General features: G+C 40.8%; 1 protein-coding gene across 7 annotated transcripts in view; it reads left to right on the top strand.

Annotated features, from left to right (window-relative positions):
• GIGYF2 (GRB10 interacting GYF protein 2) overlaps nucleotides 1-13,432 on the top strand; it is a 75,341-nt gene that overhangs the window by 42,746 nt on the left and 19,163 nt on the right. For 3 of the 7 annotated variants that reach the window (XM_083868701.1, XM_083868699.1, XM_083868700.1), the window contains 6 exons: nucleotides 5,956-6,135; nucleotides 10,997-11,214; nucleotides 11,303-11,462; nucleotides 11,541-11,741; nucleotides 12,240-12,430; nucleotides 13,090-13,249. In XM_083868701.1, coding sequence (XP_083724827.1) covers nucleotides 5,956-6,135; nucleotides 10,997-11,214; nucleotides 11,303-11,462; nucleotides 11,541-11,741; nucleotides 12,240-12,430; nucleotides 13,090-13,249 — 1,110 coding nt within the window. Of the gene's footprint in view, nucleotides 1-2,368; nucleotides 2,437-5,955; nucleotides 6,136-10,996; nucleotides 11,215-11,302; nucleotides 11,463-11,540; nucleotides 11,742-12,239; nucleotides 12,431-13,089; nucleotides 13,250-13,432 lie in introns of all 7 variants that reach the window. The other 4 variants (XM_083868703.1, XM_083868705.1, XM_083868704.1 and 1 more) reach the window with 3 other exon arrangements.

Genomic DNA, 13,432 nt, shown 5'->3' with positions numbered 1-13,432 from the left:
AGACTTTGGTTTTGATCTTTGTGCTCTTATGACTGTGGTCACCTGAGAGAATATTTTCTTCTTTTTGAGGGGGAAAAATCGACAACCATTTTCTGTAAACTGATGCTTAATTTAGCAAGTTTTAGAAGTAAAACTCTCTGCCCTGAAAAGAAGTTTGATTTCTTTGATTAAAGAGTGACAGAACAATTCAAATTGTACAATAAGAAAAAAAGGAAGAAAAAAAATATGATGGTTTTGTGTACTTACCAGTCTTCAGAGGGTCTTTGTGCAGGAGGAGGGGATAACCTGGGCTTCAGGAGAGGGACTGCTCTGGTCTGGTGTACTGGTCCCAGCACTAGTAAGAAACTTCCCACAAGTAGTTGGTAGAGATTTAAAAAAAAACCCAAACCAAAACCTTTAAAAATGGGTTTGTATGTCTCATTCCTGTGTTTATATGCTGGGGGGATTGGTTTCCATCTGAAGCTGATTTGATTGGTCATTTTGCCTGCAGGGGGGCCGGTTGGCTCTGATCATGTGGAAAAGAATGCTGGTTTGTTAGGAGCATTTCTTTACCCAACACAAACCCTTAGCAGCCAAGGAGAAATCCTCAAACACTTACTTGGGGAAGGGATGTCTTCCCCCTCACCTCCTTAATCAAGATAATTTTTTAGGTTTGTATAACCTAAAGTTTTACATGAAAGTTGAAAAAGCCAAAATTCCCTTGGAATTGCTGAGTTGGAGAAGTTCCCGTATTGCTGCTGAAAATGCACACTGTTCACTGATACCTGTTCTCTAACCAGTATCAACTACTGTTTGTTTGGGTTAGGAGAGACACTCTTGTGTCCCACTGCTGCTCCACTTCTTCCTTTCCTGTTAGGTCCTAAGCTCTGGAAGGTTAATGGAACGGTGGATGCAGCTCATGGTGCAGCCTGTGGTCTCAGGAGGGTGTTGCTAAATTGCAGCCTAATGCTGCTAAGAAGATGTAGACTTGGCCGTTTCCATCTCCACATTGCTCCTTTGTGAAAATATGGAATTAAGCACAGGATTTTTCTAAAGCCTAGGAATGAAACAAGGCAGATTAGGTGGCTTGCTGATTCCATGCGGCAGATGAAACCACTTTCGCTTAGGCTGTTTGCTCTTTCCCTCATGAAATGAGAGGAGTTGTTGATATACATCTGAGCGAGCGGCTGCGCAGAGTGGTCAGTGTCCTTCCCTGCTGGACCAGCTCTGAGGACAGCTCTGGAACACAAAACTGGTTCACATATTTTTTTTATCCCTTGGTGAGCTGCTGATGTGAGGGCTTTGACCGAACGTCAGATGTAAGAGGATCTGAGAAACAAAGGCTTTGGTTGTTTGCGGTAAAACTACTGAAGGCCTGCTGGGAAAATCATTAATGTAGACTTTCCTGCTTAGGAAACAAAATCCTCCCTATTTTTTCTTCCTTAACCTTCTCCCAACCCTGAATTGCAAAACATTAATTTTTTGCTTCATTAGTATGGAACATTTTAATACATGTTCAGGCACAGCACGGAAAGTTGATAGGCATAGAGTGAGTTTGAGAACCAGGGCAAATAATGTAGTGCCAGAGGACTCCCACCAGTGTGACGAGGCTGTAGGACAGTGTGACTCGCCTTTCACCCTTCCCTCCACTGCAGACAGCCTCACTTAGTCACAAGTAGGATTTTGGTTTCAAACAATATTTTCTTAGAAGCCATCTTTTGAACTGTAGAAAGCATATGCTGTGTGGTCACTGGTTTTCTAATCTAATTCAGCTGAATGACTTGGAAATCTTTACACAGTTGGTAGAGCAGGTGAAATTAGGTGCAGTGTGTGTTTTTCAGGTGTGTTATGGAATTGACCTCTTGTTAATTCCTTTCAATCTATTGGCTCACGTTGGTGACAGCAGATAATGGCCAATTTAGTGAAAAAAAAATGGAGTTGCATTTGACAGTGTATTTTTAAGACCTACTGTTGATATTGAGATTTTATGCAGAGAGATTGAAAATTTGAAGCTAGAAAAGGGATTCAGAACTTCTGATCTGTCACTGTGAGTCACTTCATGGTATTTGTTTTCCTGTGGTGTTCCTAGCATGTCCAATAGTGTTCTAATGAGAAGTAGTCCTTCTCTAGAAGCATCACCTTAAGGACATTTATTTTATTATTCTGTGAAATAAATGAAAAATTACACATTTAGGCAAAGTTATTTTAGTTCTTTTAAAAACACTGACTGCAAAGGTTTTTATTTTTATCTTCCTCCTGAGGAATTGTGTAGCAGGCAGCAGAGAGAAGCGAGCAAGTTAAAGTACTTAATAGACTCTCGTGGTTCTTGCCCCTCTGTAGAGGAAACAGCAGTGCTGTCAGTCATCGCTTTCCTGTTTATTCTTTCCAGACAGTGAGCGTGGCGTAGGAAGCGTGGGCTGACAGCCTGGAGAACAGAAGTTATTTGCCATTCTGTTAGTAAGTCCTCTTCATAAATGTGTTGCCATGGGGCCACATCCACGATTCCAGTCTTGTTCCCTACAGTCAGTATCCCTTCAAATCAGTGTTGCACAGCTGTAGGCTTTTCTGGCTGGATACCACTCAGCTCTGTCTGAAGTTTTCTGTAAACACCAGTGCTGGCTTTGTGACAGGCCTGAACAGAGGTGCCCTTTTACTGCTCCTTCTCTTCAGGAAGTCCAGTCAATTAGTCCAAGGCAAAACCATAGATTGCATTTTAGTTTCTTTCATCCTTAAAACATTGCCAAGTCCTGACTCTGATCTAAGTAATTTCTGCTGAAATGATTGCTCTCAAATCTAGAAACAGTTTGCAAAGAATATGCTGGGACTTCGGAAGTTATGAATTTAGATGTAATCTGTAGGAATATTCCTGTATTCAGTTTGTCACAGTCTTTCTGTCACTTTGGTAGCTTGATTTTTCTGGTCTTTAACCTGTGACTGGTTTGTGTTTGCAAAAAACTAGTTTCTTGGCTGGTCTGTCTAATCTTCAGGATCATCTAATGCCAGACCTGTTTGGACACATACCTTGCTCTTTGAGTGGTGCTTGCTGTGATGTCCTAATGCCATAAACTGAAGAATGTCATGACACTGCATTTTTTTCTCTTTAATTCCACTGAAGGTGTCATCAGAACAGTCTGTGATGTGACACACTGGAGTGCTGGTGTGTTTGAAAAGGTTTTGGAACCACAGGTGATCCCATCCTCAGATGAATATAATGCTGACCCCTTATACTTGATTTTTTTTCATTTCTACATTTCCAATGCCATAGAATTTAAGATCAGAAGAGGGGCAGGATCCCACTTGGCAAACAGCATTTGTTGTTTTGTAACCTCTACAGAGATGTGTTTCAAACTCAATTTTCTGCAAGTTCAGCATGAACAAAACCTGATTTTGATAGTTCAGTTGTTGGGAAAAACATCTGTTCTCCTGAGGACTAACAGAACCTGAGTTGAGTTTCCTTGGTTTGACTATAGCATGAGTAGATGTGCAGTGGGGCTAAAACCTGGATATACAGTGGCAAAGCAGACATCACAATATTCTTTAAGTGACTTTTTTCCTAAATGTTTTTGGAAAAGTGGAGCAGAGCCTGTGAGCTGAGAGCTTGTCTCAGTTAAAGAGCAGTCTCCAGAATCAGCTGAACTTACAATGGAAGAACATACCCTTTTTTTCCTTAATTGGTAGAGTCTAAAATCTCTCAAATTAACGTTACTGAATAAGTGTCAAGTAATATCTGAGTCTTTATGAAAATAGTAGACATATCTGTACAAATACTGCTTCTTGTGTCTCAAAGCAGTGATTCACATAACTTTTTTATTTCGATAACTGTTCCAGTAAGAAAAAAATTAGTGTCTTGTGCTGCAAAATGAAGAAAATTGAATGTCTTCCTCTTTGTAGCAGTTTAAAAATAAATTCAGAAAGAATGAAACATTTTCCTTGTCTGGGACTTAGGCTCCCCTGGTCTGTTGGGTTGCAGCTCTCTCCTGTGCACCTCTCTGTGTGTTTTACTTCCAGCTGACTCGGCTCTGTAGCTTGCCTTCTGCTTTTCTACTGTGGGAGGCCCATCCAAGGAGCAAGGGTGAGAGGCCTCCCTGTGCTTTCTCTTACTGTAGTCTGCATTAGGAATTTTTAGATACCTAAAATGAAAAGAAGAAAAAAAAATCCCAAACTTAGATTTTTCTGTCTGGCGTATTTCTTTCCTGTCTTTTTCATGAAGCATGGGAAAACAACGTGGCTGACGTTCATCTGCAAAGATTTAGCCACTCCAGAGAAAAGAAGTTGCCAGCCTTGCACATACCAAATGAAGGCAATTTTATTTGGAGTATTACCAGAGACTCCCCAAAATACACTGCCTTCAGATTTTTTTTGTTTTCCTCAAAACCCAGCAAATACAGAAGTGATTTTCAGCCAGATGTCCCCTTCAGTGAAGTAGAGGTGTAACTGGATTATACTTGGCTCCATAGCTAACATTTCCTGTTGGTATTGGTGCTTAACTTTAAATTAGAGCTGGAGAAAGATGAAGGGTTTTTTTCCTCTAGTGTTTTGAGATAGTGGAGAAGGGATGTCAGTTTTTCTCCAAGGTGCATGCTAAATAGAGAGCTGGTGTATGCTTCTTGTCTCCAGAGTGCAGTAAATCTAGCAGGAAGATTTTTCATGTTCTAAACAAAAGTCTGATGTGCCGCAGAAGTTCAGATCATCTTTGTTTCCTCATCTTTTTCATTGACTGAAAAGATTGCCTGATGCTAAGACACCATTCTCCTATGCTTCCTAAACTAAATTCTTAAAAATGTGTCTTTCCACCCCAGGAGTCTTAATACATGATCGTGCTTTCTTTTGTTTTTCCTGTCCAAGAAAGCAGGCACACTAAACAGACTTCACCAAATAACATCTTACGTTTTTGGATTTTAGGACTCCTAAGAAGGAAGATTCAGTATTACTTTTTCTAGTAGTTGAAAACTTTTCTTTTTATAGATAACATCACAATTTCAGGTTAACACTGGGTAGTAATACCCTTGAGGAAATGGCATCACTGTGGTTCCTGTGAGAATTCTGGTGCTACACAGCTGAAGAAATTTATTTCAGTGATGGGTTATCTTGTCAGGGCAAGTCAGCAGTGAAAGCAGCATCTGCGTTAAGCCTTGGCTTACTGGTGTATAACATGGAAATCTTGGTGTATAATGTGGAGTCTTTTCATAAAAATATTTATATCATCCTTTTCTGACAAGGTTGCTCTTCATAACTACTTGAGGATTTTGTGTTTTGTTTTAAATACAACATAATGTATAACTGGGAACTAAAAGACTGTCCTATCTCCTAAACTTCTAGTAGACTTATCCTTCAGCTCAGTCATAATTGCTTCTAGCCCTTCATACACTGATTATGGCTCTCCAGAAGATGGATTCACAGCATAATGTTAACATTGCTAAGTTTCTTCTCGTTTATTCCTCAATGCTACTTTGAATTTTCAGTGTTTCCTAGTAGTAAGACTGCTGTATGTCGGATTAAATAAATAGATCTCACCTTCTTTTTATTACAGAAGTAGGAAATGTTTTTGCTTTATATAATGTTTACACTGCACTCCCATTTAGCTTGAGACATTTCATTCATGATAAAGCAGTTTATTCTTTTTCTCTGCACACTTTTGCCTTCTTTTTATTACATTTCCCTACAACTCTTAAACTGCCTTTTCCTCCTTTGTCTTTCCTATCCATGTTCTAATTGCTTATACACTTTGCTTCCTTCTAGATTTCTTTTTTTTTCTTTTTTTTTTTTCCTTTTTGGTCTTTCCATCCCAAGGTACATAGGGACCTGGATTTCTTAAATCCCTGTCACATTTCCTTCCTGAATTTCCATTCCTCTCCTAGGATCCTATGACCGCTTCTGGTGCATTTTTGCCTCCAAGGGAGCAAGATTTCAACCCTTTTGTATTTGTGTGTTTCTGAAGACAGGACACGTGTTCACTGGCCTGTGTTTTCTTTGCAGTGAGACCAAACTTTGAGGAAGGTGGGACAGTGCCTGCGGGGAGGAAACACGAATTTATACGCTCTGAGAGCGAGAACTGGCGCACCTTCAGGGAGGAGCAGAATGGGGAAGATGAGGATGGAGGCTGGCGACTGGCTGGGTCACGGAGGGATGGGGAGAGGTGGCGTCCTCACAGTCCAGGTGAGAGCAGAGCTGGGCAAACATGCAGTCATGCTTACAGAGAGAGAGAGGGCAAAGGCCACGAGGAGAGGGAGGTGCCACATGCAGGGCAAAAATAGGTTCATGTAGTTTTGTCTATTAAATACGGTTCTGGCACATGTGGGGCTCTCGGTCACAAAATGATCATCATAAAATTATGCGCCTTTTCCTTTCCTTTTAGCATCTTCAGTACCCTTACATATTTAAGGGAACAATACTTTTCAGGTGTGCACTTGTCTATATTGTGCTCCAGGTGTGTATGTACCTGGTAAAATAAGGATCTTTTAATAATACTGTTTCTTTGTGGCTGTGACCATGAGGGGAGAGAAGTGACCCACATTAGACAGCATACCTAAGGCTGCAGGGTGACACTGACACTAAGCCACTTCGGTCATTAACCTCTTTCTAGTTTTCTATATATGTTTGCAGTGCAAAGAAGTATCCTTGGAAAAACCTCAAAATATGTTGCTCTACACATTTTGTAGTTGGTTACAGGATATCTTGTCCCAATAAATTTTAGGCACCTGTTTGGTTTCATTCTCCTCTTCCCAGGCCTGACAGGGCAAGTCTGTTCACATGCTTTCCAGCATTGCATTGCTGGATTTGCAGGAGAAATGCAAGCAGAGCTTGGTATTTCAGTAGGAGGACTGAAACATATTATAGGAGTTTTTTCCTTCTCTTGGGAGATGATTTAGTCATACCTGGTGTGGGATCCTGGGTTTGGCTATCTTTTGGCTGCAGAAGGCTTCTGGAGTACCAGGAGAGAGTTAGGCTCTTCTACTGTTACATCTTCCTAGAATAATAAAATTGTTGAGTTTGGAAAAGACCTTTAAGGTGGTTGAGTCCAACCATTGACCCAGCACTGCCAAGGCCACCACTAAACCATGCCGTTAAGTGCCACATCTACATGGCTTTTAAATCTCTCCAGGGATGAGGCCTCTACCACTTTGCTGGGCATCTGTGCTTGACAGCCCTTTCAGTGAAGGAATTGTTCCTGATGCCCAATCTAAATTTTCTCTCTGGTATTCTGGAGGGTGATAAGGTCCCCTGGCTTGAGCTTCCTTTGCTCCGTGCTAAACCTGATAGGAAAGCAAAGAAAGCACAGGACATTTTTAGGGCTGAGGTGGACAGCTTCTTCTGTTCAATAAAAAAACCTCCCAGCTGCTCTTACAATGGCTCTTTTCAACATCTGAGACTTTCAGTGCAGTTATTGTTGTGAGCAACCATCACCTCTGTTCTGAGCCTTCTTCACAGCTGTGTATAACTCTGCTCTCAAACAGCTGTTCTCTTGTACTAAAATTCAGCAGTGAGCCCAAGGCTTGATTTATCATCAGATGTTTTCTATTTAGAGCAAGGCTAAAAGACAAATTTTGAAGAATATAATTTTCTTTTCCCCAGTGTTTGGTCACAGTTGTTGATCAGACACTGCTGCTTTATCTAGTTGAGGCAACATCAGGCAACATCTGCTACCTCATGATGCAGCATGATACTCAGGAGTGGAGTGTTGTGCAAGTACCAGTCTGCATGCTTTAGCTTAAAAGGAAGCACAGACCTCAAAGTTCAGAAGTTCATTCAGATCTTGAACTTTTTTGGGTGTTCTGAGGAAGGTTTTGAAAATCCATTTCACTTCTGTCATGAAAAATACTACTGCTTATTTGAATTTTCAGTGTAGTAGAAACTAACTGAACTTCCCTTATGAGTTAGTTTTGGCAGGTATAGTTGAAAGCCTGTTCAAAGACTTATATGAATCTGCAGAAAAGTTGCTAATTTTGAGATAGCCTGACCTGACAGCTGTATTGTCTTAGTTCCAGCTTTCATCAGAGCTGTATTTGAATTCTCCTCTTAGTAGTAGCCACAGAACTATCAAAATGGTTTAAATCACATTTTTGCTTTAAACAATGAGTTAAACTCAAATTGCCGTGGCTTAAACTACTTCTTTGTACTTGTTCTGGTGTTAAGTAATAGTATCATCATGTGTCCTGCTAAAAAATAGAAAAATGTCTTCAGATGACTGTTGGCATTTGTTTAGTTGGTCCGTCCTGTGGCTTGGCTCTGTGTACTTCCTGCTAGGAGCTTTAGACTGGCTTTAATATCTGCTAGAAGAGTTAGATGCACTGGCTGCTTCGAAGTTCTTTTTTTTTCTTTTAATTTTTAACTACGTTTTAAAATTATAAATGTATAAAAACCCCCTCTTTCTGTTGTTCCAATTCTGGCATTCATACAGTGATTGCCCTTTAAATTTGCAAGGCAAGTCTGTTTTGTCAGAAACATGTACAAACCTGTTTTGGTCCCAAAACTAGTGACTGATCTTTAGATGGTTATTGGTTTGGTTACCAAGTCAGCCTTAAGGAATAGAAATAAGTTATTATTCCCTAGAATTTCTCATATGGTTTTGTCTTTGCTTAAATAGCTCTTCAGATTGGTCTTCTTCCTCAAAAGCATTTGAGAGAGGCCTTAGGCTGTACTCTGATGTAAAGTTTTTTTTTAGTTGCTGCTTGATTTGAAAGGCATTTCAAATTCATCTTGATTCACTCTACTTTCAGAATCAGGTGCTGTGATTCAACTAGAGTTGAATTTTTGGGCATTGTTCCTTGTGTTTCAAAATTGAGCAAAGTAAGAACTAGGTCTATATATAATATATGCTTAGTGTGTATTGAAAATTTTACTGCTAAGTTAGAGAATATAACTTTGAGAGAGAAATAGCTATTATAAAGCTAATGTGTTCTTGGATTTCCTGAAGTAGCCAGTAGTCCTGTCTTTTACCTGCAATGTCACCAGAAATTGCAAGGGATGAATTAAGCTTAAAATTGTCTCTACACGTGAAATATTGAACATGTAACTACTGCCTAGTGACAGTATAGGGCTGAACTTAAAGCTGTGTTTGTGTCCTGTTGGTTAAAAAAGTTCAGGTAGGAATTCAGGTTTATCTCTACTTTTGGCTTGCTTTAAAAGGTTGACAGGCTGATATTTCAGACCTGAATTATGGCCTATATTCTAACTGGGCTTTTACAAACACATTTTATTAGTAAGAAACAAGGGCATGAGTCTGCTACACCTAAGTCTTTCTGCCTTTCCACATAGCTCTGACAATGTAGGGGCTGTAGAAGGTGGTGTGACTAAATCTCTGCAAGCAGACTCAATGGTTCTTCATTGGAACTTTGGCAGATACCTGGGCTTAACAAAGTGCTTAGAATTCACATTCAAAATCCACATTTCTAGGTCTCACTATGAAGAGCTGCACTCCTGGTATGGCATGTGAACTGGGAAAAAGCAGAGGCTCCTCTCAATGCAGGGTCTCTAGATGGCCCATTTATTGCTGTGTAGGCAATTCTTAATACTCAGTTTTCCTATTCCACACAAAAGAGAGCTGAAGAAGAGATGCTCAGCCCTTTTTGAGTGCTAGGGTAGCAAACAGGCAGAGCTGTCAATCCATACATTATGGCATTGCCAGGTTGAGGCTGTAGGTCTGTTTGTCCCCCTGCTGGGAGCCCTGACATGGACATTGCTGCTCATAATGAGGAGCTGTCTGTCCAGGGACTCAAGCAGAAATGCTATCTGGTTGTCAACAACCTCTCACCTTTCCTTAATAACATTGAAAAAGTTGCCTCAGAACATTGATTTGATGGTTTAATAGTACTTTCTTTATGGGGCATAACTAGGAGCATAGGTTAAGTTATCCAGTGGAATTATTTGCAAAGAAGTGCATATGGAGTAGTGAAGGCCTTGTTAAAATCTAACATTTGTGTTTCCTTAGTAAAATTTAAGATTGAAGTTCATAATGTTTCTCGAAGGAGTTTCTTTCACATTTCCTGTATTTGTGAGGCAAAGGTGGATTTTTGCATGGCTAATATGAATAGGGTATTAAGGTTAGTGTGGAAACATTCATCAATCATGAAACAGGACCACATTTCTCCCCTTTACTGTTATTTATTTATTTATTTATTTTGTAGACATTTGATACTGTGAGGCTGCACTCATTCTGGTGTGCACATTCTTGGAACAAGAAAAAAAATTTACTTTTTTTTATTCAGTAAAGAACAACCACCATGAAAAGCACTAAGGTGCCTTCATTTTTTTCTTTGCACCTTTGTGATAAAGATGGCTTGTATTGCATGGAAAGCTGTCTACAGTCCTTTCACTCCCAGTTTGTTTTCCCTAGCAGCCAGTTCTTTACCCCTTAAATAGCATTATTCCACTCAGAGGATTTGAAGCTTGGCTGAATGAAGGTGTTTTCTGAATATGAAGTTCATACATGAATTGAGAAAGTTCTCCCACTTCTTATCTTTCCAAGTTTTGGTATCCCATGGCTAAAAAAAAACATTCAAGAGACTGACCAGTCCTTTCAAAGGTATTTGAATAGTTGTCACTCCATTTTTCATGTATGCACAAGAGCATATCTGAGGGCAAGAGGCAAAAACATGGGTGTTTTGTTCAGGATGCAACTTCTGCAGAGTCTCTGAAGGAAAATACATGATCTTACACATGTAAAGGTGCCAAAAAAGACTTAAATCAATGATGGCTGGTAAATTCAATTGGCAACTAGTTGTGTTGCTGATCTTATTTTGGTGCCCGTTTTAGATTTTGTAGCCGAACTTTTTTAGCCTGTGTAGTTTATAATGCTTATTCCACAGTTATAATTTGAGGATACACAGTAGACAATATTTGAAAGTCTTCTGCTTATTGACGAGATGCTCCTTTTCTTTGCCTTATCCTTGAAGTTGCCTGTCGATAGGTGGGCTGTACCGTGTAGGGTCTTTCTGAATTGCTGTCAGTGTCCCTCCCTCCCCCTGGTGCGTGAGCACTGCCCCAGGACCGTGTGGTAAAGCTCCTTTCCCCGCCTTAGACGGCCCTCATTCCGCAGGCTGGCGGGAGCACATGGAGCGACGGCGGAGATTCGAGTTTGATTTCCGGGACCGAGACGACGAGCGGGGCTATCGCCGCGTGCGCTGCGGCAGCGGCAGCATGGACGATGACAGGGACAGTCTCCCTGAGTGGTGCTTGGAGGATGCAGAGGAAGAGATGGGCACGTTTGACTCCTCTGGAGCGTTTCTCTCCTTAAAGGTAAAAAGCTGATTTGGGCCCTGGGGTCGCTTGGCGCGAATGTTCTGTGATGTCAGGTGGATCATGGATGATTGCGTTGACTTTGCAGAAAGTGCAGAAGGAGCCAATACCAGAGGAACAGGAGATGGACTTCCGGCCTGTGGAGGAAGGGGAGGAAAGGTCTGATTCTGAAGGGAGCCACAATGAAGAAGCCAAAGATCATGAAAAGACCAAGAAAGAGGGGGAGAAAACAGAAAGAGTAGTGGCAGGTAAGAGGGACTTCTGCAACAGTCATTGCAGAATTTCTGTTAATTCAAATGGTTACTTAGAACTATGCGCTCTTACAGAAGCAGTGGAAGAAGCAGCTCAGGCATCATCTCCTGCTGCCAGGTCAGACACCCCTCCAAAATCTCAACCTCCAGACCCGTTGCAGACAAACCTTTTTGAAAGGAAGGAAGAGTCTGTGCCAGAAAGAACAGAAAAAACAGAAGATAAAGAGAATCGAGTGGAGAATACACTGTCAGCCAAAATGTCCAACAGAGGGGAAGGTAATAAACCTGACAGATAAATTTAGTAAGTTTCCATTACTCACTGGGAGTAATTCTAGCCCCTTGAAAGAGGCAAGGACTGCATTATGGTGATGAAAATGCAGAATTCACTGACTGGTCTATAAATAAAGAATTGTTGGATATGCCATCTCAAATGCTTTCTGTGCACTGGTACTTCACACTGAAATGTGGTCCAGAGAAAAACAAGCTAGTTGTGGATGTGCCTCACTGTGTTACAGCAGAATAGTCTGGACAAATGTGTGTGGCCAGGAGATGGGATATGCTCAAATGTGCCAGGTTCTGCACTGATAGAACTAAATTGTTTGTTCCTTGAAGTTAGGCTGGGTGCCTGTGCTGTAAGCAGTACATTCAGGAAGATCTGAAACTACTTTTGCTTTGGTGCTAAATTTGAGCCATTGAATAGTCTCTGCATTAAGTTCTTAAAAGTAATTGTCATTTATGCTAAAAAAATGAACTAACTTTAAGATTTTTCTTTAGATTTGGCTTCTCTTGCTCAACCTTTGCCACAGATTTCTGCAGACACAGCTGCTTCTGCTCATCTTCCTCCTCCTGTTTCCAACTCAAATCCTGCTCTGCGGCCAGTTCAAACACCTGTCACAGCTGCTCCAGGCATGGGCAACATTCCCACTGACCCAGATGATGAAGAGGGCCTCAAACACCTAGAGCAGGTAAAATTCCTCTAATTCCTTTGTTGTTGACAATTGTGAGACTGGAGGAATGTGGAATGCAAAAAACATTTGAAGCCCATAAAATCAGAAATGCAGCTGAAACTTTACAATGTGTACTGAAAGCTGCTTCTCTCTGTTTTTGTTGGGTTGGTTTTTCGATTTTTTTTTTTTTTTTTTTTGGCAAATAATTCAAGCTTTTGTATTTTTCTGGGTCAGGGTGCTATACCCTTTATTAAAGAGCTAGAGACTATAATGCTTATGACCACTGTCAAGACATCAGACAAAAACCCAACCAAAAATCCTGTAAATGAATCACAGCACTGTGTTGATGAAACTATAGTGACTGCTGAGATGTAGAGCCTTCTTTGTGCTCATGCTCCCATGCCTGTTTTATTTTTCATTGTGGTACTGCATGAGAGTTGCTTTAAAGCTTTTCATAAGCAGGTGAACTGTGCTTGTACAGGACTCTGCCTGATAAGTGTGGTAGACAGAACTCCAGGTTTGTGTAGCAGTCATTCCTGTCCTGGGACTGCCCGTCATTTTTGATACATTCTGTAACACTGGGTAGCCCAAAGTGGTTGTGTTTGGTAAACTCACTTTCAAATCTCTAGCCCCAGTCTAATTCTTATATTTCGTGCTGATTTTGATGTCTCTTGCAGCAAGCAGAAAAAATGGTGGCATATCTGCAGGACAGTGCCCTTGATGATGAAAGACTAGCAGCAAAAATCCAAGAGCACAGAGCAAAGGGTTCTTCTATGCCCCTATTCCATGAAGCCATGCAGAAGTGGTACTACAAAGATCCACAAGGAGAAATTCAGGGTAGGTCTGTGCCATTTACACTTCCTCTTTTGTTTCACAGAATTACTAAAGAGCTCTTCACAGAATTGCCACCAACAGATGCTGATGCTTCTTTTTACAAAAGCAGCACAGGAAATTTACCAGTGTAGAATTAGGTTTTGAAAATATTTTCAACCCATCACTGCCCCCATGAGCTCAGCAGGC

Source organism: Zosterops lateralis (genome assembly GCF_965231275.1).
Source record: "Zosterops lateralis genome assembly, chromosome: 10".
In the NCBI taxonomy this organism is placed as follows: Eukaryota; Metazoa; Chordata; class Aves; order Passeriformes; family Zosteropidae; genus Zosterops; species Zosterops lateralis.
The sequence above is the reverse complement of the archived record's forward strand: the minus strand, read 5'-3'. Positions and strand labels throughout refer to the sequence as shown.